Source organism: Siniperca chuatsi, linkage group LG4 (genome assembly GCF_020085105.1).
Source record: "Siniperca chuatsi isolate FFG_IHB_CAS linkage group LG4, ASM2008510v1, whole genome shotgun sequence".
Taxonomy (NCBI): domain Eukaryota; kingdom Metazoa; phylum Chordata; class Actinopteri; order Centrarchiformes; family Sinipercidae; genus Siniperca; species Siniperca chuatsi.
In genome coordinates this window covers 20,931,245-20,958,344 of record NC_058045.1, presented here as the reverse complement: position 1 = coordinate 20,958,344, position 27,100 = coordinate 20,931,245, and the positions used below count along the sequence as shown (strand labels likewise).

General features: G+C 40.0%; 1 protein-coding gene across 3 annotated transcripts; it reads left to right on the top strand.

The window, feature by feature from the left end:
• The first annotated feature begins 267 nt into the window (after nucleotides 1-267).
• On the top strand, nucleotides 268-26,737 carry zgc:173742 (DNA topoisomerase I, mitochondrial). 3 transcript variants are annotated; one of them, XM_044192512.1, is made up of 20 exons: nucleotides 268-421; nucleotides 778-908; nucleotides 2,220-2,274; nucleotides 2,846-2,892; nucleotides 5,723-5,839; nucleotides 6,103-6,190; nucleotides 6,318-6,445; nucleotides 6,542-6,657; nucleotides 8,033-8,154; nucleotides 10,595-10,717; nucleotides 10,889-11,076; nucleotides 12,117-12,261; nucleotides 13,443-13,586; nucleotides 14,143-14,328; nucleotides 19,603-19,671; nucleotides 23,488-23,602; nucleotides 24,332-24,459; nucleotides 24,712-24,812; nucleotides 25,049-25,198; nucleotides 26,327-26,737. In XM_044192512.1, the coding sequence occupies exons 2-20, from the start codon at nucleotides 793-795 to the stop codon at nucleotides 26,427-26,429; spliced, it is 2,241 nt and encodes a 746-aa protein (XP_044048447.1). In that variant the 5' UTR covers nucleotides 268-421; nucleotides 778-792; the 3' UTR covers nucleotides 26,430-26,737. The 3 variants fall into 3 exon arrangements, with proteins under 3 accessions (XP_044048447.1, XP_044048448.1, XP_044048446.1); XM_044192513.1 differs by having other exon boundaries at nucleotides 291-406; XM_044192511.1 differs by having other exon boundaries at nucleotides 335-495.
• Nucleotides 26,738-27,100: the final 363 nt, after the last annotated feature.

Sequence of the window (27,100 nt, the reverse complement as noted above, 5' to 3'; positions counted from 1 at the left end):
AGGCAAAACCAACGATGACACAGGTTTTGACACTCAATATCAAGATGCCACATCTGTCCAAGTTGCATAAAAATTAAAATTATTGTGTATCGCTTTTTAAAAATTTGACATGTTAATCTGTAACCCTATTACCACACCATTGCCATAGCAATCCATGTGCATCATCCTTTTGTCAGATCAATGATGTCACAGAGATGTCAAGTGTTTTAGAGACCCCAACCACTCATCTCTGCGACACTTAAACCCAAGCCACCTCAAGTAAAACGGACTTCAACACAAGGACAGGTCACAGAATCAGACGGGTCACAGAATATGATGTAACACCACCCAACCTGGCAACTCTCGGAACTTCTTCAGCCAATCAGAATTCAGCTGGAACTGACGCCTGCTCAGCTCAACCCTCAACGCAAGTTTCCGCTGTGTCAGTTAAGTTAACTAAAAGCCGCCTAAAAAGTTTGTATTTTTTTCACGGAATATGGTCCAGTATTGTAAGTGGTGAGTAAGTCGTATAATAGTGTAGATTTTCACTAGCTAGCCATGATTTTTTACTTGATACACCAACGGGGAATAAGATATATTTGGCATTAGCTAACTAACTGTAGAGTTATGTTACCGTTTTTTCTCTGCTGGCGTTGGCTAAAGTTAGCTAGCTAATTGGCTAATCTGGAAAAGCTAAAGCTTTACAGGGCGGTTACAATTTTTATGTTGTTAACCCGGATTTTTTTCACCCTTAAATATATTTGCTGCCAACCATTTAATGTTCACTCTGCTCTACAGAGGTACATGTGAGAGATGGGAAGAGAGAAGGACGCTAAAGCAGAAGGGAAGCCCAAGCACAAAGCAACGAAGCTGAAAAAGCTGAGTGATTATGAAAGCGCTGGTGCCGGGGGAGATACGATCAGCAACAGGTAAGTTGTGTGTGTGTGTGTGTGTGTGTGTGTGTGTGTGTGTGTGTATATATATATATATATATATATATAAGTGTGTGTGTGTGAGAGAGACAAACAGAAAAGATGGATAGAAAAAAATGATTTGTTGACAGGCACAGTTTAGCTAGCATTTAATCATTATTCAATCAAGAGTAAGTCAAGTGCCATTATAAAACAAGTTACATGTATGTCATAATTGCCAAGTTAGAACAGCTCCCTAATAATATATGCATGTGACCTGACTGTAGCACATCCAACATCTGTTCAGCACCAGCGCAGGCCACACATCAAAGCTGGTTTTTGCATGGGTCCTGCAGGTAGCATTGCCGTTCGTGTTGTTGAAATGTGCAGACAAATTAATTTGGATTAAAAAAATGAATACTTGAGAGTGAGAGCCATATGGCAGTATGTGTGTGCTACTAAACGACAGACACAAAAAAGCGGTACTGAGAGAATGCTATGCTGGCTGAGCTGTCGACCAGGCAGGTGGCATTGAGTGCATGCATTCATTTCAATGAATACAGTGGGTACTCCGTCTTCATATGAATAAATTAATTTACCTTGATATCTGATGCGTTTATTACCATGCATATGTGAGCAGACAAATGAATGTGGAGTGATCTGTCATTGGCTTGTGTAATTGATGAGAGCAGGGAGATGAATAGACACCTGTACACGCTTCTGGCAGTAGAGCAGGCGGCTTTCTGTGACAGCTGGCCTGATGTTATTTCATGGCACACTGACTGAATTACTGATTAAGGATCAACTTATCCTCATCAGCTATAAGACTCACGGAACAAATTTTCCTGAGCATAAAAGGACCTCCTGCTTTAAATGTTGTACTACCTTAGTCTGATGTTCAAAATTGGGAATTCTGAATAAAAAAATTAACATAGCTGGGGAATAATTGCAGCTCAATTTCATGTTACATCCAGCCCTGATAGGTGGAAAGGTCAAACTGAAAAGAAACATGTTCAGAGCTGTAGGGGGATCCTCTGAGACATCGCTTGTCTGATTGGTGGCATTTTACAGCGTTGCCTGACTACAATGATACTAACCAGGCAAAGACCTGAATCTAACATCAGCTTAATATGCCTACACTTGATAAAAGTGAAGCTCAAACTGTCTCTTAGGGGCCTTTTCAGTCATGTCACAGTAAAAGGGGAAGTAGCATTCTCCTCGCAGTTCTACAGTATTTCTCTAACTGCTCATGTGTTACAAATACTGCATCGCTGACAAGCCTTTACTTTTCCTCTCATCCCTGTCCCGTCTTGACATCCTGATGAGCAGTGCAAAGTCAACTAAATCTACAGAGAAAACTGATAATGGAAAGTCTCATAAGAAGGTAAATCACTCATTTACTTCTCCTCTCCCTGCACTGCATGCGGTTAGATGTGGCTACAATTTGACCAGATGTCCTATTTAGTCTGACCCCAATTTAGAACATCTCAATGGAAATTGAGTGTCATCTTGATGGGGAGGGATTGTAATCGTCATGTGAGTCCATCCATAACTCTTGCCCTGTCTGGAATTAGCCCGTCAAATACCAGGGTGAAAATTCCTGCCCCTGTTACCCACTGACCCCAGCTCAGGCTGTCATAGCTACAGTATGTGCAACAGCTTGTCCTAGTAGGTTACCTTCATGCTATTTGATTCCCACAACATTGGTAGGGTATGTTTACATGCATACCAATACCCAGACCAGTGGAAGAAATTCTCTTAAACCGTAAGCGTAAATGTAGTCTCCAGAAGTCCTTGAAGATATGACATGATCATGTGTATTTGTATGAATCTTTTAAAGACTTAATGCATCCATTTGTTTATGTAAGTGTGAACACAGTTACTGTGCATCCATCTGTGCACATTTTCTTGCATTGCAGTTAAGCTGTGTTGAACTTAATTCATGTCCCCCTCAGGTCAAGACAACTAAGACAGAGACCCTGGAGTCAGCCAGCAGTCCCAGGTAGGGATGAAGTTATAATACCAGTAGACTGTATCTTTTTAAAGGCTATGATAATAAGCTGACATGCTACTATGGAGCGATTGTGTCAGAAATCTTATTTTTCTCTTCTTCTTTTTAACTTCTTCCCTCCTCACCCCAGAGGTGATGGAAATTAATTCTTGTGTTTTGATGTTCAAGGGCCCTGTACAGAAGCCATTCCCATTTTATACAATGTGTTAAACTGTCTCACAGAAAATTAATTTTACTCTGCACTGAAGACAAATATCTGTGTTTTGTCAGGAAACTATTAAATGAGAATGCATGGTTTAAGTAGTTGGATGCTCAGCAGGGTGTTGCCGGGATGGCAGACTTTGGCCGAAGGCCTGCTGCGACGAATCTGTCTCACAGCAGTGTTTCTACAGAGATTGTTTCCCAGACTGGACTTCCCAATACGACAAGTGACATTTCAAAGGAGATGTCAGAAAAATTATTTTGCTAAATTCTGGCTTTTAATATTTCAATTAAAGGTTTTTTTTTCCTCCAGAAAGGCTCAGGTGGTAACTGTACTAGTTGAGTGGGTTTCATGCAGGGAGGAAAGTTAAGGCCTCGCAGCAGAGTTAGGAGGAAACATAAGGCGATTAGAACCACAGACCGTAAATGTCAATGGATGCAGTGACCCACCCTTCTTTTGTATAGCTTTTTATGGATTTTGCTCAGCTATACACTATACCAAAAAAAACTTGACCATTTCTACACACGTTTTTTTTTTTCTCCCCACATTGAGCAGTTGAATAGAACAGCATGGCCACAGCACACACTGTGCAAAGTGGTTTGCAAAGTCAACTAAAAAGAGAACAGGGAGAAAGTTACACAAAGGCTTATCTTGTATGTGTAATTTAAGCTTTGGGTCAAGTAGTTTGCCTACTGCAGAGTTGAAGAACATTGACATGTCAGTATGAATGTAATTGTGACCCATTGTGACACCTGCGGGCTGGCAGTGGGGTTTCTGCATTTATTTGTCACATTAAAAATCCTTTTGTCTCTGATGGGAGCTGTTGCACAAAGCCTAATGCAAAGGGAATCTGTTGGAACTAATTTAGTCAATGTGGCTGTATTTGGCCCATATTCTCCTGTACATTGTAGGCTTTTTGTCAGCATGATGCCTTTGTGAAGAATATCATGTTAGTTGGAATAAGCACTCTAAATATGAATGGACTTGAGTGTAGTGTAAGTGTAGTTAGGGCTGATCATGCACTTGTGAGCTGTGCAAGTTCTCCTGTGAGCAGCTGTTGGAAGAAAACAAGTACTGTATACATGGCAAAAGGGTTAGGAGTTTATAATTGAACTTGACTTGCTGAATAAATGCAAAGGTCAAAATAAAAAATTAAAATGACAGTATGATGTTTGGTTAAAGAAATTGTAGTGCATAAAGGTCAGTGATGACATGAAAAAGTGCCCCCCACAGTGACCTTGTTTTGTTTTCTACTAACCTACAGTATGTACAAATGAAAGACTACACTGCAAAGAGTGATCCTGTCATTATGTTGAAATAGGCCTTTTTCACAGCAGACATTTTGACTTATTACAGTAGCATTGTTAATCACATTAACAATGGTGCAGTAAACCATGATTTTGTGACAGTGAGCCAGCATGCACAACACTGAAACTAAAGCAGTTAAATGGAATTCAGCCATCATTCATTTTATTATTTACACCTGTGCATTTCCTACTGTGACCTTTTACATTAAAACTGTCTTTAAAGTGTGTAAATTGTCTTGTATCATATTTTAATCTTATTTTCTTACAGTAAGATTTTGCCTTCTGTTTTATCTATTGAAGTCCAAAATGTATTTAAAACAAAGGTACCATATCATCTTTGTTTTAAGTCTGAACTCGAACACGTACAGCATTCGCAGCAAAGGCAAGATGGAGTAAGATGCCAGAAAACCTGAGAGAAGGCTCATTACTCTCTATCAGAAGCCATTGGAGGTCATACTGTGGAAGTGCAGAGAAAGTGCATTAGGCTCAAACAATCTGTACCAGGTAGTTGCTGCCATAGTGGCTTGTAATTGGGATTCAGTAAGCCAGTTTGACAATTAAGTGCTACAGTGCTTTACATTTTCCCCATTTCTGCCTTAGCTAAATGTTATATGAAGGAAAGGAGAACCCTTATTTATTAGCAGTGGTGACTCTAATTTGTTGATTTCTTAATTTGGGCCATTTCCCTACCCACCAGTTCCTCACTCTGCAGGGAAATCCAAGCTTGCATTTGTGTAATTATTTTTTAAAATTTCCAACTGCTGTAATTATGTCAAAGTCATTACTGTTTCTCCAGTAATGTTGCTTAATTACCATCATTATATGTGATTTCTTGTAGTCAGTGTCTCGTCATTGGATTTTGTTTTTCTCTATTCCGCATGGAGGGTTATTGTGTCCTAACTCTGTAGCCAGCAGTGGGGCAGACAGCAGTGAAAACAAGCCATTAAGCTTTTATTCTGCCTTGTTATTAGCTTGTTGAGTGGGGGCTAATTCAAAATTAACAGCTCAAGTCAGATTTTCTAGGACAAAATTAAGAAAAAACAGAACAGTTAATAAAATCTTGAACATTTGGTTAGTTAAATTGAAATGAAAAACAGGGCTTACCCTTGTAAACTGGAGTTTAAGAGGGGTGACTGTTGAGCTCAACTTCAAAGATGCAGTCTACCATGTGCTGTGTGTTTAAAAATATGAAAAGAATTGTTACTGCAAAGACTACAAAGCAGACTTCTGATTGGGGGAAAAACATTAACAGTTCACTCTACTTTATATTATATATGGACAATGACTGTCATCTCTTCTTATTGTGGATTAGCGAGTCGGTGACTAAGGAGCCAGAGGGTGATGACTTTACTGCAAAGAAGGGGTTGAAAAGGAAAAGAATTAAGGATGAGCCCATGGAAGGCCCTTCACAATCCACTGCTACACCTAAGTAAGTCTTGCCAGGTATTTAAGCTGTGGATTGGCTTGAAATGAAAGCATTTTTATTTTTTTTTTTTTTTTTTTTTTTTTACATGTAGGCATTTCCTAATAATAGTGAGTAATAGTTTGGTTAACAAAGTTATTTTGGCATCTGAAACACAAGTTAATAATATTTGTAAATATTTACTTTTGGTAGTTAATGAACTTCCACTCTTCATTTTTTCCATATTGTGTAAGCTGTTAGTATTCTGTCTGTCTTCTGGGTACCTGCAGCTCAAAGAAAAAAAATAAGCAACACAGACAGGAAGAAGAAAGTGACGGAGAAGCTCAGAAAAAGAAGTCAAAGAAGAGAACAGAAAAGGTAAACATCTGTCTTCCTGAGGTAATCTGTCTCCATCAATAATACCCCCGCTATATGAAGTTTGATGAAAATGCAGTTCACGATGGGAGTGTTTGAATTCACATCTTAAGTGTTTTTCTCGGTACAGACGGTAAAGAAAGAGGAAGGAGAGCATCCAGTCTCCAAAAAACCTAAGAGGACAAAGAAGGAGATTGAGGAGGCAAGACAGCTGAAAATCAAAAAGAAGGAGGAGGAGGAGCAGACTCGCTGGAGATGGTTGGGAAATGCTGCTCTTTTCATTTTGCACTGACTTGGACCCACCCCCACCACACACACATTTTCTAATTTTTTCATCATCTGTCTTTCTGTCAGGTGGGAGGAAGAGAAGTACGAAGATGGGGTGAAATGGAAGTTTCTCGAACACAATGGACCCTACTTCCCTCCTGACTACCAGCCTTTGCCAGACAACGTTAATTTCTACTATGCTGGTCAGTTGAGCATGGAGGTTGAATGTGGAAGAAAGTGTGATTGAAACAGGCTTGAAAGGGTTTTATAAGTTATTTTTGACACTCCACATATTTTCTCTGACAGTAATTTAAAATAATCTTGGCACCTCACAGGTGAGTTTAAAGTACAAAATTAATACATTTCCCCTTTTGACAGTTTTCTGGGATTCTCTTTCTTTTTTTTAAATATGTGTTAACTTGTGCTTTACAAAATCAGCATAAAAGCAGCAAAAAGAAAAAAGTAAGGTGGAAAACAGCAAAACAAATACACAAAGACATTATTTAAGATCACGTAAAAGGAATGAATTGGTAAGACAGAAGTGATACCAAAAGTAAAAATATAACAACAAGTAATCAAAAGGATAAATAACAAACAGCACAATACATCAAACATACACATAAACCTACATGAACTTTAGATACATGTGACATGTGATACAAGCTAGTAAACAAGTAAAACAAACCATATTATTTATTATTCTTTCCTGACACAACTATTTCTGTCACTTCTCGCGTGTACAGCCGACAGTATGAATGCCTTCCAGGAGAGACTGTCTGAAAATATGTGCTGTTATCTCCGTTGTGTAGAAGAGGAGTCATCCGCCAGCAGGACAGTTGACCTTAAAAATGCATCAAAGCAATGTCCGACCTGTTTAAAGTTGAAGAAAAAGTCTGGAGTGTGAAATTGCATGGCTTTCCCTCCACAGTCACAAGACCTACTCCCTTTTGTACACATCAGAAAATGCGACAGACAAATTATATTGTAACATCAGTTTTCTTAATCTGAGAAATTAAAACCAGTGTGTAGAGTGCTAAGTTCAGATTTAGAGAAACAGCTGGGCAAAGTTGTGTATAAAACAAAAGAAGTCTTGGAAGTGGGCAGGTCTATGGAGGCCAACGTACAGGCACACACAAACACAAGGCACACACACGCACAAATGGATCTTTAGGACGCCAAAGGTGTATTGGGTCAAACACTGATTGATGACTGTAATTGCTTTTGCTTTGTTTAACAGTCTAGCCACAACGGTGTCCTACAGGGAGTTGGTTTGATCTGTTAATTCCTGTGCTTACATGTACTTGTTTGTAGCTCACCCTTAGTAGTGGGACTGAATGTAGATCTTTGTCCTTGTCTCTGAGCTTACCTCTGTAAATTCTTGGATTAGTCTGACAGGACTCTAGAGGAGTTGAGGTGGGTGTTATAGCATGTTGGATTTTTATCTGAGCTTCCAAAGGTGTTTGTTTGAGTTTTGTTGTTATTCATAGTTAATTTTTTTTGTAACATGTAAGTTAGGACGGTCAGGCCATAACACATTTAAGAACCCCGTGTTGTACTGTGGTGTTTGTTTGTGTGCAGGTAAGAAGGTGAAGCTGAGCCTTGCAGCTGAGGAGGTGGCGTTGTTCTTCGCTCAGATGTTGGACCATGAGTACACCACCAAGACGGTGTTCCGGGAGAACTTCTTTAAAGATTGGAGGAAGGTAAAGCAAGAAAGCGTCACAGATCTTGTCAAGTTTTGGAACGGGAAAAAACTCCCCACTCCTAAATGACCCTCTAAGATGACACCTGCAGCTCAGAGGTTTATCCCTAGTACTAAAATTGAAATCAACAAATTAAATGAAGTGAATTTGACATTTACATTAAAACAAGCCCTTTTAACATTTCAAATAAAAGATATTCCCATCCTTTACAACAGTTTTATCAGATTTCTGAATGTGAACCATTGTGGTTTTTGTCTAGCAGAATTTCCCTTGATACTGCTATGACGATGATGACTGGGAGCTTTGTCAACTGTGGTTAATTTTCTATGTACATGAGTACTTTGTCTTAGTCTAAACTTTAACTGTTAATACAGGGGAATAATATGGCGTCAGCTTCTCATAATGTCAGCTCCCGCAACTTTCCCATGATAACATTCAAGTACAGTATTAGTTGTCTGTATTCCAGCTTTGTGTTAGACTGTGACTGGTACCTGGTGTCTGTCAGGGTGTTCTCTGTATAGAGAAAACACTGTGCCAAGCCCCAAGGCATATCATGCAGAATTAATTTTGCGCTGCTTAGTGCTCAATGCACTTGAAAATACGATTTGTGTGAAGGCATTGATATGCTAATCCATACAACTAGCTCCCCTGCATATGAACAAATCCAATTAAACTGTTTTATTATATCCGGAAAAAAACTCTCCTCGCTCCACTGCCCTCAGTGCCCGCCCACTGTCGGTGTCAGTCATGCTGTCAGAGTGTTTCTGTAGAGAGGTGTGTGTGTGTGCGCGCGTGTGTGTGTGTGTGCGCGCGTGCGTGTGTGTGTTGATCTAGAGGTATGTTTTTGCATCTCATTGCCTATGACCCTTGATGACACAACTGGACTAGATCAGTACAGCTCTGAAAAGCTTGATAGATGAGAATCATTTCCTTTATCCTTAATGGATGTGTGCAGGTTAGATGCCCCTTTTTGTTTGTCAAATGGTTAACCCATATAAGTCCTTCCTTATTATGATCTATGTTTTTATGTGACAACTATGTCACTGCCCTGTTTTTGAGGAGCACTGCTGTAGCAATGAGTACATAAGTACACAATAACATCAAGATGTCTAGCTCATTAAAAGCCCTGTTTGTTTACTGTTACAGCTGCTCAAGGCCAGTATGACCTTTAAAAACAGACATCCAAAAAGGGATTTTTGCTCTACAGGGCAGATAGTCCCCAAAATGCTGGCCTCTAGTTTCTGCTGCAATAGCTTTCTTGCCCGACAGCAGGAGGCCCTGTTAAAAGCCACTCATGTTGCCATGACATTTTAGCACCGGAAAATTCTGAGATGAACCATAAATCCTCCACTGAATTTCTCTGTATTGCTGCCCTGTTAGCGACCTCTTTGATGGGGTGACCCCTTGTGCGATGACTTCAGAAAGTTGACAATTATAGTTGAAACTCGGCTGCTCTGCTGTACTGCTGTGTGAAGACTGTTTGTTTAGCTCTCTTGGCAGTGGCCTTCTCAGGAGTAAATGGTCTGTACTCTGGCAGCTTTTGAGATCTGTTGATTTGCACGCGTGCAAAACACCACCACCCACACAACCCAAGCCACACTTATATTTATAACAATAACTTTAGTCAAATGTTAATATAATAGTATGTTATTATTATAGTATTAATATATTAATTATATAATGTTAGTATAATCACATAATTTCATATAATAGTATACTATATACCACTAGTATAATATTAATTCCAGTTGGACAATACAGCTGTTTAATTTTTGTAGGTTTTGTTCCTTCATTAAATCCTTTGTCTGTAATTTAGTAATGCTCAGTAATAACTTGTCAATAATCATAACCATTCATGCATAACAATGAGTTCAACATTTGAAAGTTTATTGTAGCACATCAACCATTTTTTAATGTCCCGCCCCAACCAGGCTGTGATTTGTTAGTTCACGGAAAGTGACATTGACGAGTGCATCGACTTTATGAAAAGTTGAACATGTTTCAACAAAAGGCACCCAATACAGCTAAATAGCCAGCTTGCCAAACCCAAACCTTGCTTATCTTATCCCTATTGTCTTCTGTCTTACTGCTTCAGCTGCAGAACCTTGACTAACAATTGAACTGGTATTGCTGGGCTTACTGGGCTGCTCTCTGTCCTCTCTGCTGCCAGTGCCTTCGAACTCACTAGGCTGAGATGATTGACTGGTAACGGTGCCAAATGAATAATTTGTTATTTTAAGACATTTGGCTGCATCAGCCTCAAGGGACTTCAACCTCTTTTTATGGGCTGGTCAGACAAAAAAAAGACCGTTGTGTCGACCCAAATGCCACGTTGGCTCACCGGGAAAGTGCCTGGTCTGCCTGATGGCCAGTCCAGCCCTGCTTCCAGACTCAAGAATACTTAAGACTCTCAAGAGTTGAATACTTTGTGTCTGTTTAGGAAATGACCCATGAGGAGAGGTCACTGATTCAGAATCTTGACAAATGTGACTTTGGGGAGATCCATGCTATGCATAAAGCCAAGGTGGAGGCCAGGAAAAACATGACCAAGGAGGAGAAACTGGTAAGGTTCAAGCTTTTTTTCTTCTGCGCATATGTATGCTGTCGTTTTCAGTACTTAGAGTACTCTTCTTCCTGTTAGTGTCTAAAGAAGGTCAGCGTGGATAATTTAGGTTCTGTTTAATTATTGTGTAATTCAGTTATTATTTCTTTGTTTGTTTTATTTCTGTTGTAGGCTGTGAAAATAGCCAACCAGGGCATAGTGGATGAGTATGGTTACTGTCTGCTGGACCACCACAAAGAGCGCATCGGCAACTTTAAGATTGAGCCTCCAGGGCTGTTCCGGGGTAGAGGCGAGCATCCCAAACAGGGCATGCTGAAGAAAAGGATCCAGCCAGAGGATGTCATCATCAACTGCAGCAAGTGAGAGTGGGGCAAAGGCATCAAACTGCCTACAGAGATGTGTGATTTAGTAAAACTCCATCACCCTAGCTGCTTAAAACACAGTTGTCACACCTCTGGGGGAAATCATTTCAATCTTTTCAAAACGTTGCTACAGATGTGTGTTTGAATTTTGACAAAATGAATGTGTTTTCTTTAGGTAACCTCAGACATATGGTATGTTAAAGCAGTACGTCACTCAAGAATTATAGTTATGCATCCCTGATTCACTCTGAATTGCCTGATGTGCTACGAAAAATTTTGTTATTTATTTAATCTTGCATAGCAGGGCTCCAGACTAACTTTGTACATTTGTGGCACTGTTGTGCCTAACTTTTTCATTTAAGTGCACCAGCACATAATTTTGTTGCCCCCAGTAATACATTTTAAGTGTTGCCTTTTTTTGGTGGTGGACATTACATAGCCTATAGGCAATTCATTAATACATTACCCTATTTCTAGTAAGATATTTCTTATTTCACCATTTTAATTCTAATTTTTAATTTCAATCTGCTCACCTTGCTTTTCCCTTCACCTTGTTGTTAATGACGTCGCCTATCAAAATGATCGAAACCAACGTGGTACAGAATGACATCGGCACCAACAGGTGAACTTACAAGCTTTAACAAAACAACAGCATAAGTACATTAAATAGGAGACTCTCTCTGTGTTTCTCTGCAGAGCATGTGTGATTGTCAGTAGACTGCACAGGAGGGAGGTAGAGCGAGGGGAGATTGTCCACTAGTTAATCGATCGCGAATGGCGTCCTTTTTTAAAAAAAATTTCAGGGGCACTAGTGCAACCAATAAAAATGTTCAGTCGCACGTGACAGACTTTTGGTTGCACCCTGGAGCCCAGCATAGACAGATTACAACTGTAGTATCCATTTCTGGTACTGGTGTCATACATTTATGTTTAGAAGACTTGAGCCTCTGTAGGATGCTGTAGCTTGTACTCCAATGCTGTGACTACCTGCACACACATACACACACTATCTTTCTTACACTGTCTTTCATCGACAGAGAAGCCTGTATACCCGTGCCACCTGCTGGTCACCACTGGAAGGAGGTTCGACATGACAACAGTGTGACATGGCTGGCCAGCTGGACTGAGAACATCCAGGGCTCCATTAAATACATCATGCTCAATGCCAACTCAAAACTCAAGGTAGCCTGTCACTCTGCTGCAAACAGGCAAAAAATGCTCCTACAGTGGTATCACAGGAACATAAATGAACACTTTTTAATTTAACCAGTTGTTCTGTTGTTATATACAGGCAGTCTGCATTTGATGGTTTGGCTTTACATAACACACATTTGATTCAACAGTTTTAGGTTTTTTGGGCTTTCAGTTAAGATGTACATTTACCCAACCTTCCCAAAAACAGCTGAATACACTACAGATCAAATGTTGCCATAGCAACCTCTGTATTCAACTGCTTGCCACTCAACAAAAATGGAACTTTGACAAAATGACAAATGTCATGTTATTCACCACAATGGATTATGCATCCCAAGCAAGTTTTATAGGTCTTTAAGTTGTTTTGTTTTTTTCATACCACAATGAGTGGAGACCAGTCACTGCCTGAAAGTAGGGGAAAAAACACATTAATCAATCAAAACATTTATAGTCTGCCTTGAAAAATAATCAGTATAGTATAGTTGTATTAAGGATACGACATCCAAAGTTTAGGGTATTTTTTAAACGAGCTATTAAGCCTTATATTTGGCCTTTGCCTTTTCTTGTCTTATTCCACCACAAACACCATGGGCTGACATCACCAATGAAAAGAAAAAAATCAATTTTTGTTTAACCATTAGTGAGGTGGCGGTTACATTTCACGACACCAGCTGTATTTTACCGGTATGACAGGAGTTATTGAGAGCTGCTTCTTCTCTCTCATTTTACACTGCTTGCCACTGTAGTGACCGTGCACTCTGCTGGATAAACTTTTTAGTGACACCAATATATTAACACAGGCCTTTGTTTGCTCACTCTTCCTTCTTTCCATCTTTCATGTGTAAATGTTAAGTTATTCCACTGTCTTTATGACAGTGTGTGTGTGTGTTCAGTGATGGTGCGTTTGTGTCACAGTATGTAACCAGCAGCAAACGGCAGGCCAAGAGAATTTTGTTATTAAAGTTGTGTAGTTGTGTGTCTTTATATTCATTTTCTTTTGTATGATATAACAGCCTATATTCATGTCATGTTGAATAATCATTGCTGTCATTATCCCTCCTTCTCACTGTCTCCCTTTCTTTTCTTTTCCCCTTCCTGCTCATTGTTGCTTTCTCTTTGTCTATACCCCTCTTCCTCCTTTTTTCCCAACTTTCATCTTATGAATGCAGGGAGAGAAGGACTGGGAGAAATATGAGGTTGCTCGGAAACTGAAGTCATGCGTGGACGACATCCGTAACCAGTACCTCCAGGATCTCAAATCTAAACAGATGGGCACACGGCAAAGAGCAGTGGCCCTCTACTTCATAGACAAGGTCTGATTTTGAGCCATTTGGTCAAAGAAAAACTCTGAAGTAAAGATGCAGCAATTAGGATACCAAGTTTTACATGTTTACACACCAGTGCTAGAAATAAACTGCTGTCAGTTTCACAGATTCTCCTTAGTGCATAGGTCTGTAAGAGCCATGTGAACATATTGGAAATCAATGCGATGTGTCTTGATTGCCTTTTCTGTTGTCTCACACAGCTGGATGGAAGATCTTTTGCAATGAGAAAAATTGATTATATGTAGCCATTTTCTTCCAGTGACCCCAAGCTAATTATCTCAGTCTGCACTGAGTGAAATGATAGATTCAGTGTGTGATTGCATTTGGCTCATGCCAAAGATGCCAAAGACTGTTAAATTCTTATTCGGCTTTGTTGTGTTTACAATGCGGTTCTTTATTTCTGCTTCATGTTATGTGTGTAAGTGTATATATTGTCATCTGATTGGCACATGTTTGCTGTGTGAATGGGAGGGAATGGTGGTGCAGGGAGAGAATGTGTAGATTTGATGTGTATTTATCTATGTATCTTCTGACCCCAAAAAAGCTGGCACTGAGAGCTGGTAATGAGAAGGAGGAGGGAGAGACGGCAGACACAGTGGGTTGCTGCTCGCTACGTGTCGAGCACATCACCCTCCACGAGCAACTGGAGGGCAACGAGTGTGTGGTGGAATTCGACTTCCTCGGTAAAGACTCCATTCGCTACTACAACAAGGTCCCGGTCATCAGGAAGGTAAAGGAACAAAAAAACGCACACAAACAGTTCTACACACATATTTATTCCTGCTTTCATGTGTTCATGTGTGCTTGGACCTGAAAATATTTTTCTGGAAATAATAGTTATACTACAAGGCAAATCTGTCCATTCTCAGTAGAAGAACACCTCTGCAAAGAAGCTAACATAGGTGCTGGTCATTTCAATACATAGCCAATATATTTCATTATAATAATCAAGGTTTTGCCCTTTGGGTTTTGGCACAAATCCCCACAGAGAAGGTCACTTGCATACACATCGACATGCACAGAGCCCGAGGCAGAGAGGGAACTGAGAAATGTCCTCGGGGCACAGTTGTAGATGGATTCCTGCTATAGTGGTTTAATTTGTCTGTCTGTTAGAGGTGTTGAACTGCCTTTCTATGCCAGTCTGTTTCTCAACAGACGGCAAAACAGAAAACACGACAGCAATCCACAAAACACGAAAGCAATTCACAAAACACGACAGCAATTCACAAAACACGACAGCAATTCACAAAACACAACTACATTGGTGAGACTGGTCGGTCGGTCGGTATCTGTTCGACAATGCTTTCTCGTCGCTAGTCATAATTTGGGAAGCATTTCAGGGATTTTCCTGGCTCTGAATGGGCCTTTGGGGGGTGACTACGCATTACATAATGATTGGTCCACCAAGTGTAAAGGCAATGAGTCTGTGTTACCTTATTTGACAGAAACCTATGCATTGTCCTGTTATTTCTGACCATTTGATAAACAAAAATGTAGGGCTGTACGAAATGTCTTTTACATTCGAAGCTTTTATTGAGGTTTTTGAATAAAGCTTCCGCCCACTGTACCAAAATGAATCCCAAAATATCCCGGATACGGGAGCTGCCATCTTGCACTGGTGACGTCATTTGGAGCCAGAGTCTGCGCAGTAGTGATCGGGATTGGCGCCTGGCACTTAAAGATGGAAAAAGCACTGTAATGTGATCACTAAATGTCCATTTCTTTCAGTTCACACATCCAGTTTGTAACTTCTGCCTTCTGTTCAAACTTTGAAATCTCAAGCCCAAACATGATGACATCACAATAACAATGGGCCTAAGAAGGCATTATACAACAGTTTTCACAGGCTGAGTGGTACTCCTCGTGACCATAGACTGTATAAAATATGGATGTAGTCTCCGTCACGTCACCCATAGGTTTCTGAAGAGCCAGTTAAAGCTCAGTGTGGTGGCTCCGGCCGATGCCATCTTGGCAGTGCCTGACTCCACTGGCTCCTGCCTAATCCAAAAATCGGCAAAGATGGGTGGAGCTGAGGCGGGCCGAATGAAGCCTGGATGCTGAAACCAGCCACCTGTGACGGCACCCACCTATCACTCAAAGTGGCCACGTCCTTAATTATGCATAACTTTAAGTTTTATTTAAGCAATATTACACAAGAGGGTGTGCTTTAATGTCATTATTGGCCCAGGCTACGGCTATGTACTGCTGGTTAGCTCTGACTACCAGCTCTATATGGCGGTTCACGCTACACTGAGCAGTGGTTAGTCTGTCACACTGTAAGGATGAACTGATTAAAATTTGGTGGTCAAAGGTCAAGATCACTGACCTCACGTCTGTCACATTCTCAGGAACACCTGGAAGGAATTTCTCCAAATTTGGTATTAATCTCGTCTATTGTCTGACGACGATTTAGCCTCTGGGGGCAATGGCCACTGTTTCGGGGCTGCCGGTGGGACCAGCGGATATCTGGATAACGGATACCCGGGGCAAGACTTTGTCTTCTGTCTGCCGGTCATTATTTATAGTCCGATCAGCAATCTCCGAACCTAATGGCTATCATCTAATAACAATTTGAATGCATATAGAGTAAACTTGAAAAAAGCTAATCTCTATGCTCCGAGACTGATAAAAAGCTAAATCGTCGTCAGACGATAGCCGATGATTTCCGAGATTGCATTTTGGCCAGTGCCACCTCTTTTGCTCTCCACACAGGACTGTTTACCTGCATGCAACCAAAGCCCGCTCAAACGTGATTGGTCAATACTACTAAAACGGAAACCAGAACGCTGGTTCATATGCAGATATCTGTTTTTATAGAGATTCATTTGCTACAAACATCCACTTGGACACAAGGATGAACTGATTCGAATTTGGTTGTCAAAGGTCAAGGTCACTGTGATCTCACAAAACACGTTTTTGGCCATAACTCAAGAATTGATGTGGTTATTGTGACAAAATTTCACACTGATGTTTAATGGGAGACAATGATGAAGTGATGACCTTTTTTACCCAAAAGGTCAAAGGTCCACTTCACTGTGACAAAATGTCCTGGGAAAAGCACTTTTTTGGCCATTATTCAACACCATAACTCAGGAACAGAAGGGACCTTATTTCACAGTTGGTCAGACACTGAATGGGTGACACTTTTGACTCAAAGGTCATTGTGACCTCAAAATAGGTTTTTAGTAATAATTTAAGAATGAATTGGGCAATTTCAGATGTCACACACATGTTGACTGGGACGACACAATGAGTAAACAATAACTAGCACAGTATGGGCTTTCCTCCATCTCGTCCATTCTGCCTTTCACTTCCTGCCTCATTCTGAATTTTGAGCGTCATCAGAATCACGTGAATGCAAACAACGTATTGGAGTGCGCCCAGCTAATCATGATCCTGTGAGTGAGTGAGTTTCACCTACAGCTCATAGAGAGGCTTTGCATCTAAAAATGCCAGGAGAAAACAAAAGCACCACATTTTGTGTGCAGCTATACTCTATAAGAATCCATCTTTACATAGTAATCAAGTACATGTGTACCTGTTTAGCCAGTACATCTATGATAATCCTTCATCAATTAGTTCAACAATGTAAATTCACTGGAATCATACATATGTATCATCAATATAGTGATAACTTCCATTTAGCCAGAAAATACACTTCGTACCTTTTTTTTTTTTTTTTTTTTTAATTCAATTCCTTCCAAGTATTCACTACATATATTATGAGTCTGGACAGACATGGATGTAAACTGCCACTTGACTGGTTGGCATACAACCGCAGGGTAGTAATTCTAGTTAACAGTTGCAGTACAACTTTAGGTCTTTTTGCTTCCCACCATCAGATGTTATCAGATATTAGGAATGAATGAATAGTAAAGAATCATAGAATCACTGCATTTTAAAGTTGAAAGATAACTTGTGTGGCATAATCTGTGTTGTGTCATTATTTACAGATTCTTTACCCACTAAACAGGCAAATATTGGCCACAAATCATATAAAAACCTTTACATATCCATTGACAAAATCTTGTGATCAGTTTGAGTTAGTTTAAGTAGCATGCTCAATTGACAGTACTGTACTGTAATTGTAATTTTAGGTTCTGCAAAAACTTTTAATGCTGTCACGTGTCTTCACATAGTATACTAATGCTAACATGGATATTTTAAAAGAACAGAAGTGACTGCAGCAACTCTTGTCAGTTGTTAGTTTATCTGATACAGTAAACATGTACTGCAATGAGCAGGTTAGCTAATGCCAAAATACAAGAAAACCAAATGTGTCTTTAAACTATTTTTTCATTTTTAATCTTGTTTAGTTGTCAGCAATCTGTCAAACAGCTGTCACATTTGTTTGTGTGTGTGCATCTATGCATATGTAAATTTCCAACCCCTCCTCTGGTGTCAGTCCATGCTATCTTCTATTCCAGAGATGGAAAAAGAAATGTTAGCACCTGACATCCAAAGTGTTTTGTTTCTTGGCAGAACCTATAATTATTCAAATGAGTGCATTCACAAGCAACACATTAGCTAGAATTAATTAGTCCCTTGCATATTTTAGCATCATCAATTCCCAGGGAAATCAGTGAGATTGCTGCTAAATGTCACTTGGAATAAAATGGAACAGGGATGGAGGGAAGGAATTTCCATTTCTAACCTCAGGAGGGGTTTGAAGTCATTGAATCTAATACTTGGGGTTATATACTTGGCTTATATATACTGTATATGCAATCTGCTATTTCTGCAAAAAATCTGCATGCAGAGAACATAGAGCACAGGGAATGAATATAAAAAAAAAAGAAAGTCGTATCATTGTTTCTCAGCAGAAATGGGGAGTAGCCATAAGGGTTAATAATAAGCCATCCATATGAACACTTATGTGCCTTTCCCAACCATGAATGCATAGGCAATGACTGATCAGCACCTCAGTGTATCTGTTTATTGTTTAAAAACAAGTAACTACTTATTACTCAATTTGAACACCAGTTAGAACGCTGAATGACTTAATCAAATAGCCCTGGAGTGTGGGGACACCTGCAGATGCATAAATGTATTGTGTTGAGTACGTTCAGCCTGCTGAACATTTATTTATTTATTTCTAAATGATTATTTCCATTCTTAACACACGCACGCACCCAAATACATCACTAAACCAATTAGGCGAGCTCACTTTGGTGTCTCTGCTTCTCTGAGACTTTTAGACAGACACTGATTTACATTTTCATCCCAAAAGCACTTGCGCTTTACTTTTTATATTTTCAGTTTATTTGCAAAGGGGAACAAAATTGCCCCACAAATCAGCCAGTGAATATGTCAGTGTGTTTTATAAAGCAACACATCTGTTGCTATTAATTGGTGTCTTGCATATTTTACTAGTTTATTTGGGGAATGGTGCATCTGTGGAACCCACAGAGTTGCTGGAAATGTCAGATGTAATTGTGCCAATTTTACTCCTCTGGCTCTGCTCTGAGATGGACAAATGAAGCCAGGCTCCAGACACACACACACCACAGTCTTTGTGTCTAACGTGCATTATAATATATTTGTATAAATGTGTAATTTTACCATTTTGTGGTGTTTTTAGAGCTGACTTGTAAGCTACTCTTTAAAGAATATGTCGCTTTCCGCTTTTCTACATTAAATTTATTGACATATTGAATACAGTTTCACCTCTGCTGAAATGTTTCAGAAAAAATATCCAAATTGCCCCAGTTGGGCCTGTGATGTTGGCAATTGATGACTGGTCACTGATTGGTTGATTTGCTGTTCCCCAGTTCTGACAATATGAATACATAAATGCCCTTACTAGTATGCTATTTCTAGTTCTCTAGTGAAACGTAAACTTCATAATCATCAATGCATCAGCCCAATTTCGATTACCAGTTTCAGTGGTAAGTAGGTAACCTCAGGTTGGGGTGAGACATAGTAGATAAGTAAATGTTCATTTTTATGGTGTACACTTGGTCTACAAGTCCCTTGTATGACATTTGTCTGTATATCTTTTCAGGTTTTTAAGAATCTTAAACTGTTCCTGGAGAACAAGCAACCTGGAGATGACGTCTTTGACCGGCTTAATGTGAGTGTCTCACTAACTCCCTCTACATTTATTTTCTTCAGTATTTTTACATGTTTTCAGTGATTCTAGCCACCACAGATGTTAAGTTTTGAACCTTTTGTGAAACATTGCCAGCTGGTGTACTACATTTTGGTGTTACAGGAATTAGTAAAAAAATTGCTCACAAGTGCTTTGAATAATTGCTAACTTTGTGTAAAAGAGTACCTAAATATTTCCAGGGTTGTGTAAAATGCATGAGAAACTCCCCCAAGGTGTGTAATATTTGAAGAAAAGGTAGAAAAGGATTGTGAACGCAAAATAGAATACATTTTTTTAATGTTTTCTGGAGACAGAAGGCTGCAGTAAAGGAAAAGCAGGTACTAAATTAAAAGGTGTAAGAGATGAGATTGAATGAGGATGAACCATTGGTGTGGAGAGATAAAAGGAGTAAAGTGAAGAAACGGGAGGTGAGGAGAAGGGGAAGAATATTGGGAAGCGGGGAGACTGAAAGCAGAAAAGGAGTTTCAAAAGAGAGAGGGGATGGACTCTGGCAGATAAAAATGAAACTGCGCGACTGGAAATTGAAAGTGAACATGCTGGGCAGATGAATTTCCACACAAAAATCTGGCGTCCTCTCAACCTCTTCCTCTAGCTGCAGGCAGCAAGGCCACACAGAATGCAGCAGTTGTACACGTGGTTAGTCCACCACAGGGAGACGTGGAGCTTCTCAGGGTGCACTCAGTGTTTATAAAACAAGATCAAGAGCATTATTTGTCTATTTTAGACCCAGGGCTACCAGATTGTCCTTGTCGAGGAAACATATTCAGAATCGCTCAATATACAGGTTTCTTTTAGTGGAAACCAGGCTACTGCTACAGCAGCTCACAGCCTGGTGACCTTGGGTTAAGTGCTATGATTGCTGAGAAATACCTTGTCTTCTGATATACTCGAGAGACAGAGATGTAGATGGGAACGTATGCAACAGATGAACGGCCACATCAAAGGAGATGGGTATAATGAAACAGGGGGAGAAAGAGATGCAGAAAAGAAAGCACGAGGAAGGTCTGAGAGCCAGCCACGTGTTGGTATATAAAGATTGACAGGTAGGGAAAGGACGGCTCAAGACAGGATAGGAGGGAGAGGGTGAGATGAAGAGATGGAGCAATTAAAGGAAGGAGTGTGGTGGCTCTGCTCTTTGCCCTCTGGTGTGTCAGGAAATGTCAGGGTGTGTTGGAGGTGGAATGGTAATGGCTGCTGTGGGCAGGACTGATTGACACCTGGAAAGGCCAGGCCATTGAGAGAGCGGAGGGAGGGTGGGTGTGGAGGAGTAGACGGAGCTGTAGGAAAGTGACAGGTGGTCCAGGTGAGGGGAGGTTAGGAGGGAGATGGAGGAAGGGAGAAAGCAAGGGGTAGAGTTGACAACCAGGCAGCAGCTGTAAGGTCAAGATGAGGAGGAAGATGTGGAATGGGAAGAAGAATGGAAGATGAGTGGTGGAACTGTAGAGTGTGCTGCTATCCTCACCTGACCTTAGGTAGAGAGCTGGTGGAAGGCACTGATGAAATATATGAAAGTGGAAAATTGGGATTGAAAGCTAAATAAAAAAAACATGAAGAAAGAAGGGAGTTAAAGAGTTAAATGACTCCAAGCCATATTCCATTAACAGGCTCTCTGATGTTTGGAGCTAAACTAGCTTGCCTGGTGAGCATGGTGTTTAGTGCTCCACTACTGTTCACATGTGTGATCATGTGGTAATAGAATGAGGATTCAGGCGCTATTCGACCATCCGACAAGCACTTGAAGCATACTGACACCTTTACACTTTTACCCTCACAGTGAAACAGAAGTTAGTGCCTTTTATTTTCAGCATTGTGACATATTTTTGAGTGAAACGGATTATGTAGTTGGGGTATAGTTAGGAGAGGGATTTAAATCAAATCCTTAAAATTTGAGTGGATTGCTCAAAAGTGGGCATTATGATTTATACAACCACCCCTGAGTTCAAGATGAGTCATCATAAATATTTTAATGTTTGACAGGATGAAAAAAGAGAAGGATTTTGCTATAAAAATCTATTAAAATAAAGATTTTTTTTGACATATTTATTAAATGTATTTTTCATTTCACTGTATGTAAGCTGCATATCATTTAAGTGTAACATCCTGGGTTCAAATCCGGCACAGGTGTTTCACTCCTTCTCTGTCCTTTCTCTGGCCACCTTCACAAAACAGAAATGCAGTTATATTGATTTTGCAGGAATCTTGTACATTGGAGTGCACAGTGCACTTTACCATGTCGGGTTAATGTGGCCTGTGCTTTAAAATATCTGTAAGCATTCAGTGTTGCAAACATTTAATTGTAATGAATGACATTTCAGGGAGGGAGGGAGGGAAAGAGAGAGAGAGAGAGAGCGCTCCTCAATATTAGATTGTGGTTTTTCTGAGCATGCACACACATGTTGAGGTCTGAGTGCCTGATCGGAGCTAAAAATGCAGGCTTTGTCTGGAAGCCTCCTCTCTGGAGTCCACATCATTAGAGCTACGGTACACACACTGTCTGCAGTTTCAGGTTAACTGTAACCTCATAATTTCTTTTACATCTTAAATAAATGAAATCATTAAAAAAATGAAAAACCACCTGCGGTGTAGTATGGTTCCTATGAGCTGCCTTATTTTGGCACATTTCGTTATTTTCCCTACAGTCTATTGTATCCCTTCTGCCATCTATTAGAAGGGAGTGTTTTTTTTTTGTTTTGTTTTTTCAGGGAACTATATTAGGGTATTATAAATAGGAAATTACAACTGCAGTAATGTCAAGTTGTAATAATGCCTGAAGAGATTACATGGATAACATACATGAACACACACATTTGTGCGCACACACACACACACACACACTATACATCATGCCAAGGGAGTGGGGGTGTCATACCTGCCCCTCAGTCTTGCAGACACCTTCATTAGCATTGCAGGGGCAGAGTTAGTTGCTGCCGTGCCTGCCTTGCTAATGAGGGTGTGTGTGTGTGTGTGCGTGTGTGTGTGCGTGCGTGCGCCTGCGGTGCTCTCCAGCACATGCATGCACACATATGTATACATGACACCCCTCTTTCATCCTGCTTCTAATAGGCTCCTGCAGTGAGACACACACATTTCATACAAGCCTGTGGCCCCAGACAGCCGGAACCTGACCCTGCCCTGATTAAACCAGCCACATCATTATTGTAATCTTCATCAGAATTATTTCTTCTTTTGCCAGAGATGTGAGCTCACCAGCAAGCTCATCTGGATGTGTTTTTTCACGTCTTTGTGCTTTCATCTATGTCTAGAAATGCATGTGTTATCTGCCTCTCACGTCCATGTGTTTGCACATCATATCAGTGTGTGTGCAGTGAGCATACCTTTTTTGCTTTGACACAATGTGTGCCGTAACACTGTTAACTCTGTTTCATCTCTTTGCTGTTCTGTTGAAGCTGCAGCCATTTGACAGGAGCTAATGGCTATCTAACCACTGGCTATAACAGCTCTAACTTGTTACAATACCTACAGAAATGTCAGAGGGGAAATAGTACTGCGATCTTTTTTAATCTCACAGCTGTAATGGATGATGATGATAATGAAGGCAGAGATGGTATTTTATGTGTTTTATTTGTTATGGTATATGACAGATGCTTTAAACAGTGCAGTGGTACAATGCCACAGTGCCACCTAGTGGTAGAGTTTTGAGTCAGCTGGTCTAATGGTTTTGTGATGACAGTGTATTTGTTGTATACCACACTGATGTGAATGTGTTGTTTTTTGTCTGTTTATCTTTGTCCCTCTCCTTCCCATTTCTCATTGCAGACAAGCATGCTGAACAAGCACCTGAGTTCTCTAATGCCAGGTCTGACTGCGAAGGTCTTCAGGACATACAACGCCTCCATCACCTTACAGCAGCAGCTCAAAGAACTCACAAACAGTAAGTCACACAGTCACTGTGCTATAAAGCAGTCTAACATTATATAAACAGCTTTATAAAGCATTGGCTCATATTCTTCAGCAGCTAGCCAGGGACCAGTAGCTTTGATACTGTAGCCTTTTATCAGTCTGGCTCTTATCATTGTCTTATTACTTGGCTGCTTGTGTCATGGAGTCCAATGATAAATCTCCACACTTCTGACATGTTTTATTTTTAGCTTGCTTGATTCAAGATATCCAAGATTTCAGTGAGCTTTTCCAGCCATGGCAGAAGTACATTATCACTACCCAGTGCTGTGTGTCTCTGCCTCACTCTTATCAGGGTCCCATTGGCTGCTTCTGCCACAGTTTCTCATTTAGAGATAGAAGTGTCACACACTCTTCTCATTTCTGGATTGCCACTGAGAGCCAATCTGCAGGTTGACATGTGGTGGTTGTGTGTGTTGTGTGGACCCCAGGAAGAATAGATGAAGCTAATAGGGATCTGAATAAATGAAATGAAATAGTAGCAATCTGTAATGTGTGTGTGTGTGTGTGTGTGTGTGTGTGTGTGTGTGTGTGTGTGTGTTCAAGGTTAAGATTGGTGGTGCAGATGGTGAGTGGGCAATAATAACATGAGGGACAACAGCATGATTTTTATCTTTTTAAATTTCTGTGCATAATTCTGGTCAGATATGTGTACTCAGTGTGATTTTCCTGTTTAACTTTATTGTTCTGTCACTCTCCGAAGAGTCAGACAATGTGGCAGAGAAACTGCTGTCCTACAACAGGGCTAACAGAGCAGTTGCTATTCTGTGTAACCACCAGCGGGCGCCACCAAAGACCTTTGATCAGTCCATGGCTAACCTTCAGGCCAAGGTAAGAACAGCTTGACTTGGTTTGCTGGACACAGTCATTCATCACATTAACATTTCCCTCAGAATGCATTAGCAGGGACAATTATATTTTTTTCATGCTATTGTGTCACTGTAACAGTTTATTGAAAGAGGGTCAGGGCAGAATTGAAAAAGAGAGTGAATATTTGTAACCTTTCCAGCCCAGTCAGTAATATTTTGAAGCTAACAGTAATCTATATATAAAAGCATGCCTGTCTTTATGTGCTCCACCCAGATTGATGCTCGGAAAGAACAGCTGGCCCTAGCAAAGACGGAGCTGAAACAGGCCAAGAAGGAGGCTAAGACCAAAGGCAGCTCAGACCCCAAGCTGCAGACGTAAGTGTTACATTAGTGCAGAAAAAACAGCAAGCTGTGGACATTAAAACAATTAGAAATGATTGACAACAATCTTAAGATGCAAGCACCTCTTCACTGTAGACTAAATCACAAGCTACAAACAAGTACCAAAAGGAAGGTACCTTGTAGGTTTAAGTGCCTCCAAATCAGGAGTCTTATTTCTACCAGAGGTGCCTGAGTCTATTGCACCTGCCTTTGTATATATTTTCTGTCAGGCTGGTGGAGCGGAAGAAGGCAGCAGTGAAGCGCTGTGAGGAGCAGCTGCTGAAGATGGAGGTCCAGGCGACTGACAGAGAAGAAAACAAACAGATTGCACTGGGTACCTCAAAGCTCAACTACCTGGACCCACGCATTAGCGTGGCTTGGTGAGTGAATATCAATATGGACACTTTAAACAACCTTGATGCCTTGGTGAAAATGCTTATACATACTCGCTGCCTAAATTCATCTGCGTGCCTACGTGAGAGCACACACAAACCTGGGTTTTCAAATGTAACTACCTGGACCACCTCCACCTGGGCCCTGTATCACAAAGCAAGATTATTGGGTCAGCCAGCTAATTTTGGGCTTAACTTGTTCTAGCTTCCAGTATTGTGACGCTGCTTCAATTTTAATCAGTTTAAATCACCATAGTAACCTGAGTCACACGGCCAACCAGGTTCAGCTCAGTGGATCTGATCAAAATGTGTAAACAACCCACCTACTGACTAGCCGTCATCAGTTCTACAAGGACCCAAAATGGACTGCAGTACAGCATTTATAGTATAATAACAAAGACAAAGCAATGTGTTTACAGATCAGATTAGACTCACTTTGCTTTCTATGAAAATTTAATCAGAGAGATAATAAATGTTTGTGGTATAACCATTTGTCTACTCTGGCTTTAAAACAGATTCTTACAAATAGCAGGAAGCCAGCTGATGATAGTTGGCAATGATGCAGAACAGGAGGTGACTTTGTAAATAGAGAATCTTTTCTATAGACTCAGTGAGATGATGATTGTGGATAAAACAGATCTGCTCTTTAACAGTAAAATATAATACATAAGAATGTATTAAGTGGAAATTAAGCTATTTGTTCTTTTTTTTATTTATGCTCTTACACTGTGTAGTTTTCCTCTCTTGCCTCAAAGCAAAAATAATGTTACTTTGAGCTATAATGTTCTGTATTGCTTATAATTATTGATCTCAATATTTAGTCATCTTCATACATACAGTAAGAGCGCTAATGTCAGTAATCAGTTTCTTTCCTATGCCCACTCTATAATAAACCATATATATAAGGCCCATAAAATAATTTACACTCTTTTATAGCCCATTACTTGTATTTGGTTTATTTCTACCATGTCTGTTATATTCTAGCAGTGTGTTTCTTCACCATCTTGATACCTCTGTGCTTATTTTTAAGAGAAGATATTTTGAGACCCATTAGAAGATTAACTGGTGGGTTATTTTTTTTGCAGTATATACTTAATCTTTTTTCCATTTGTTCAGGTGTAAGAACATGGAGGTACCTGTAGAAAAAATCTACAATAAGAGCCAAAGGGACAAGTTCGCCTGGGCCATCGACATGACAGAGGCAGACTTTGAGTTCTAACTTTAAACTTCTAAAACTCCAGTCTCATAAGCTGATACTAATATGCAATTAAGGAACCATTCACTTAATACATATAAGTACTTTAATATTGCATTTATAATATGTTCATAGACTCTTGATGTACTTGATGAGATTGTGTGACATGATCAAGCTCTGCCCTTGTGACACATTGTTTTGGTTACTGCTGTTCATTTCTGTTTGATGCTTTTGGCACTTTATTTTGAAGATCGCTGTTGGTTAGTTGTTTTGTTTGTAAATTTTGTGTTTGCATTAATTTGAATAAAGGTTCCTACTATGCAGTGAAGTGACAAAGGTGTGGTTACAATTTGCGTAAATACCACTTGAATGGACGATTTTTGTAAATCCCTCTAATGCCATACACATTAAATGTCAGTTAAAAACATCTTATTGACCATTATAGAAGATAAATTCCCAATTTCCCAGCTTAGTTGGCCCTTAAGTGTAATAGTAAAATGTCATTTCAATACATTATACACAATACAGACCAAAAAACATGCAACACTGAGACGTTCCAGATCATTAACATTATAAAATACATCCCTGGCTTGAAAAAATAAATACAGAAAAACACTGAGCACCTCCAGAGATATTTCTAAAAATTCACTCAGCACCTGGCCAAATATTTCTTATGTAATACATGACAAACAGAA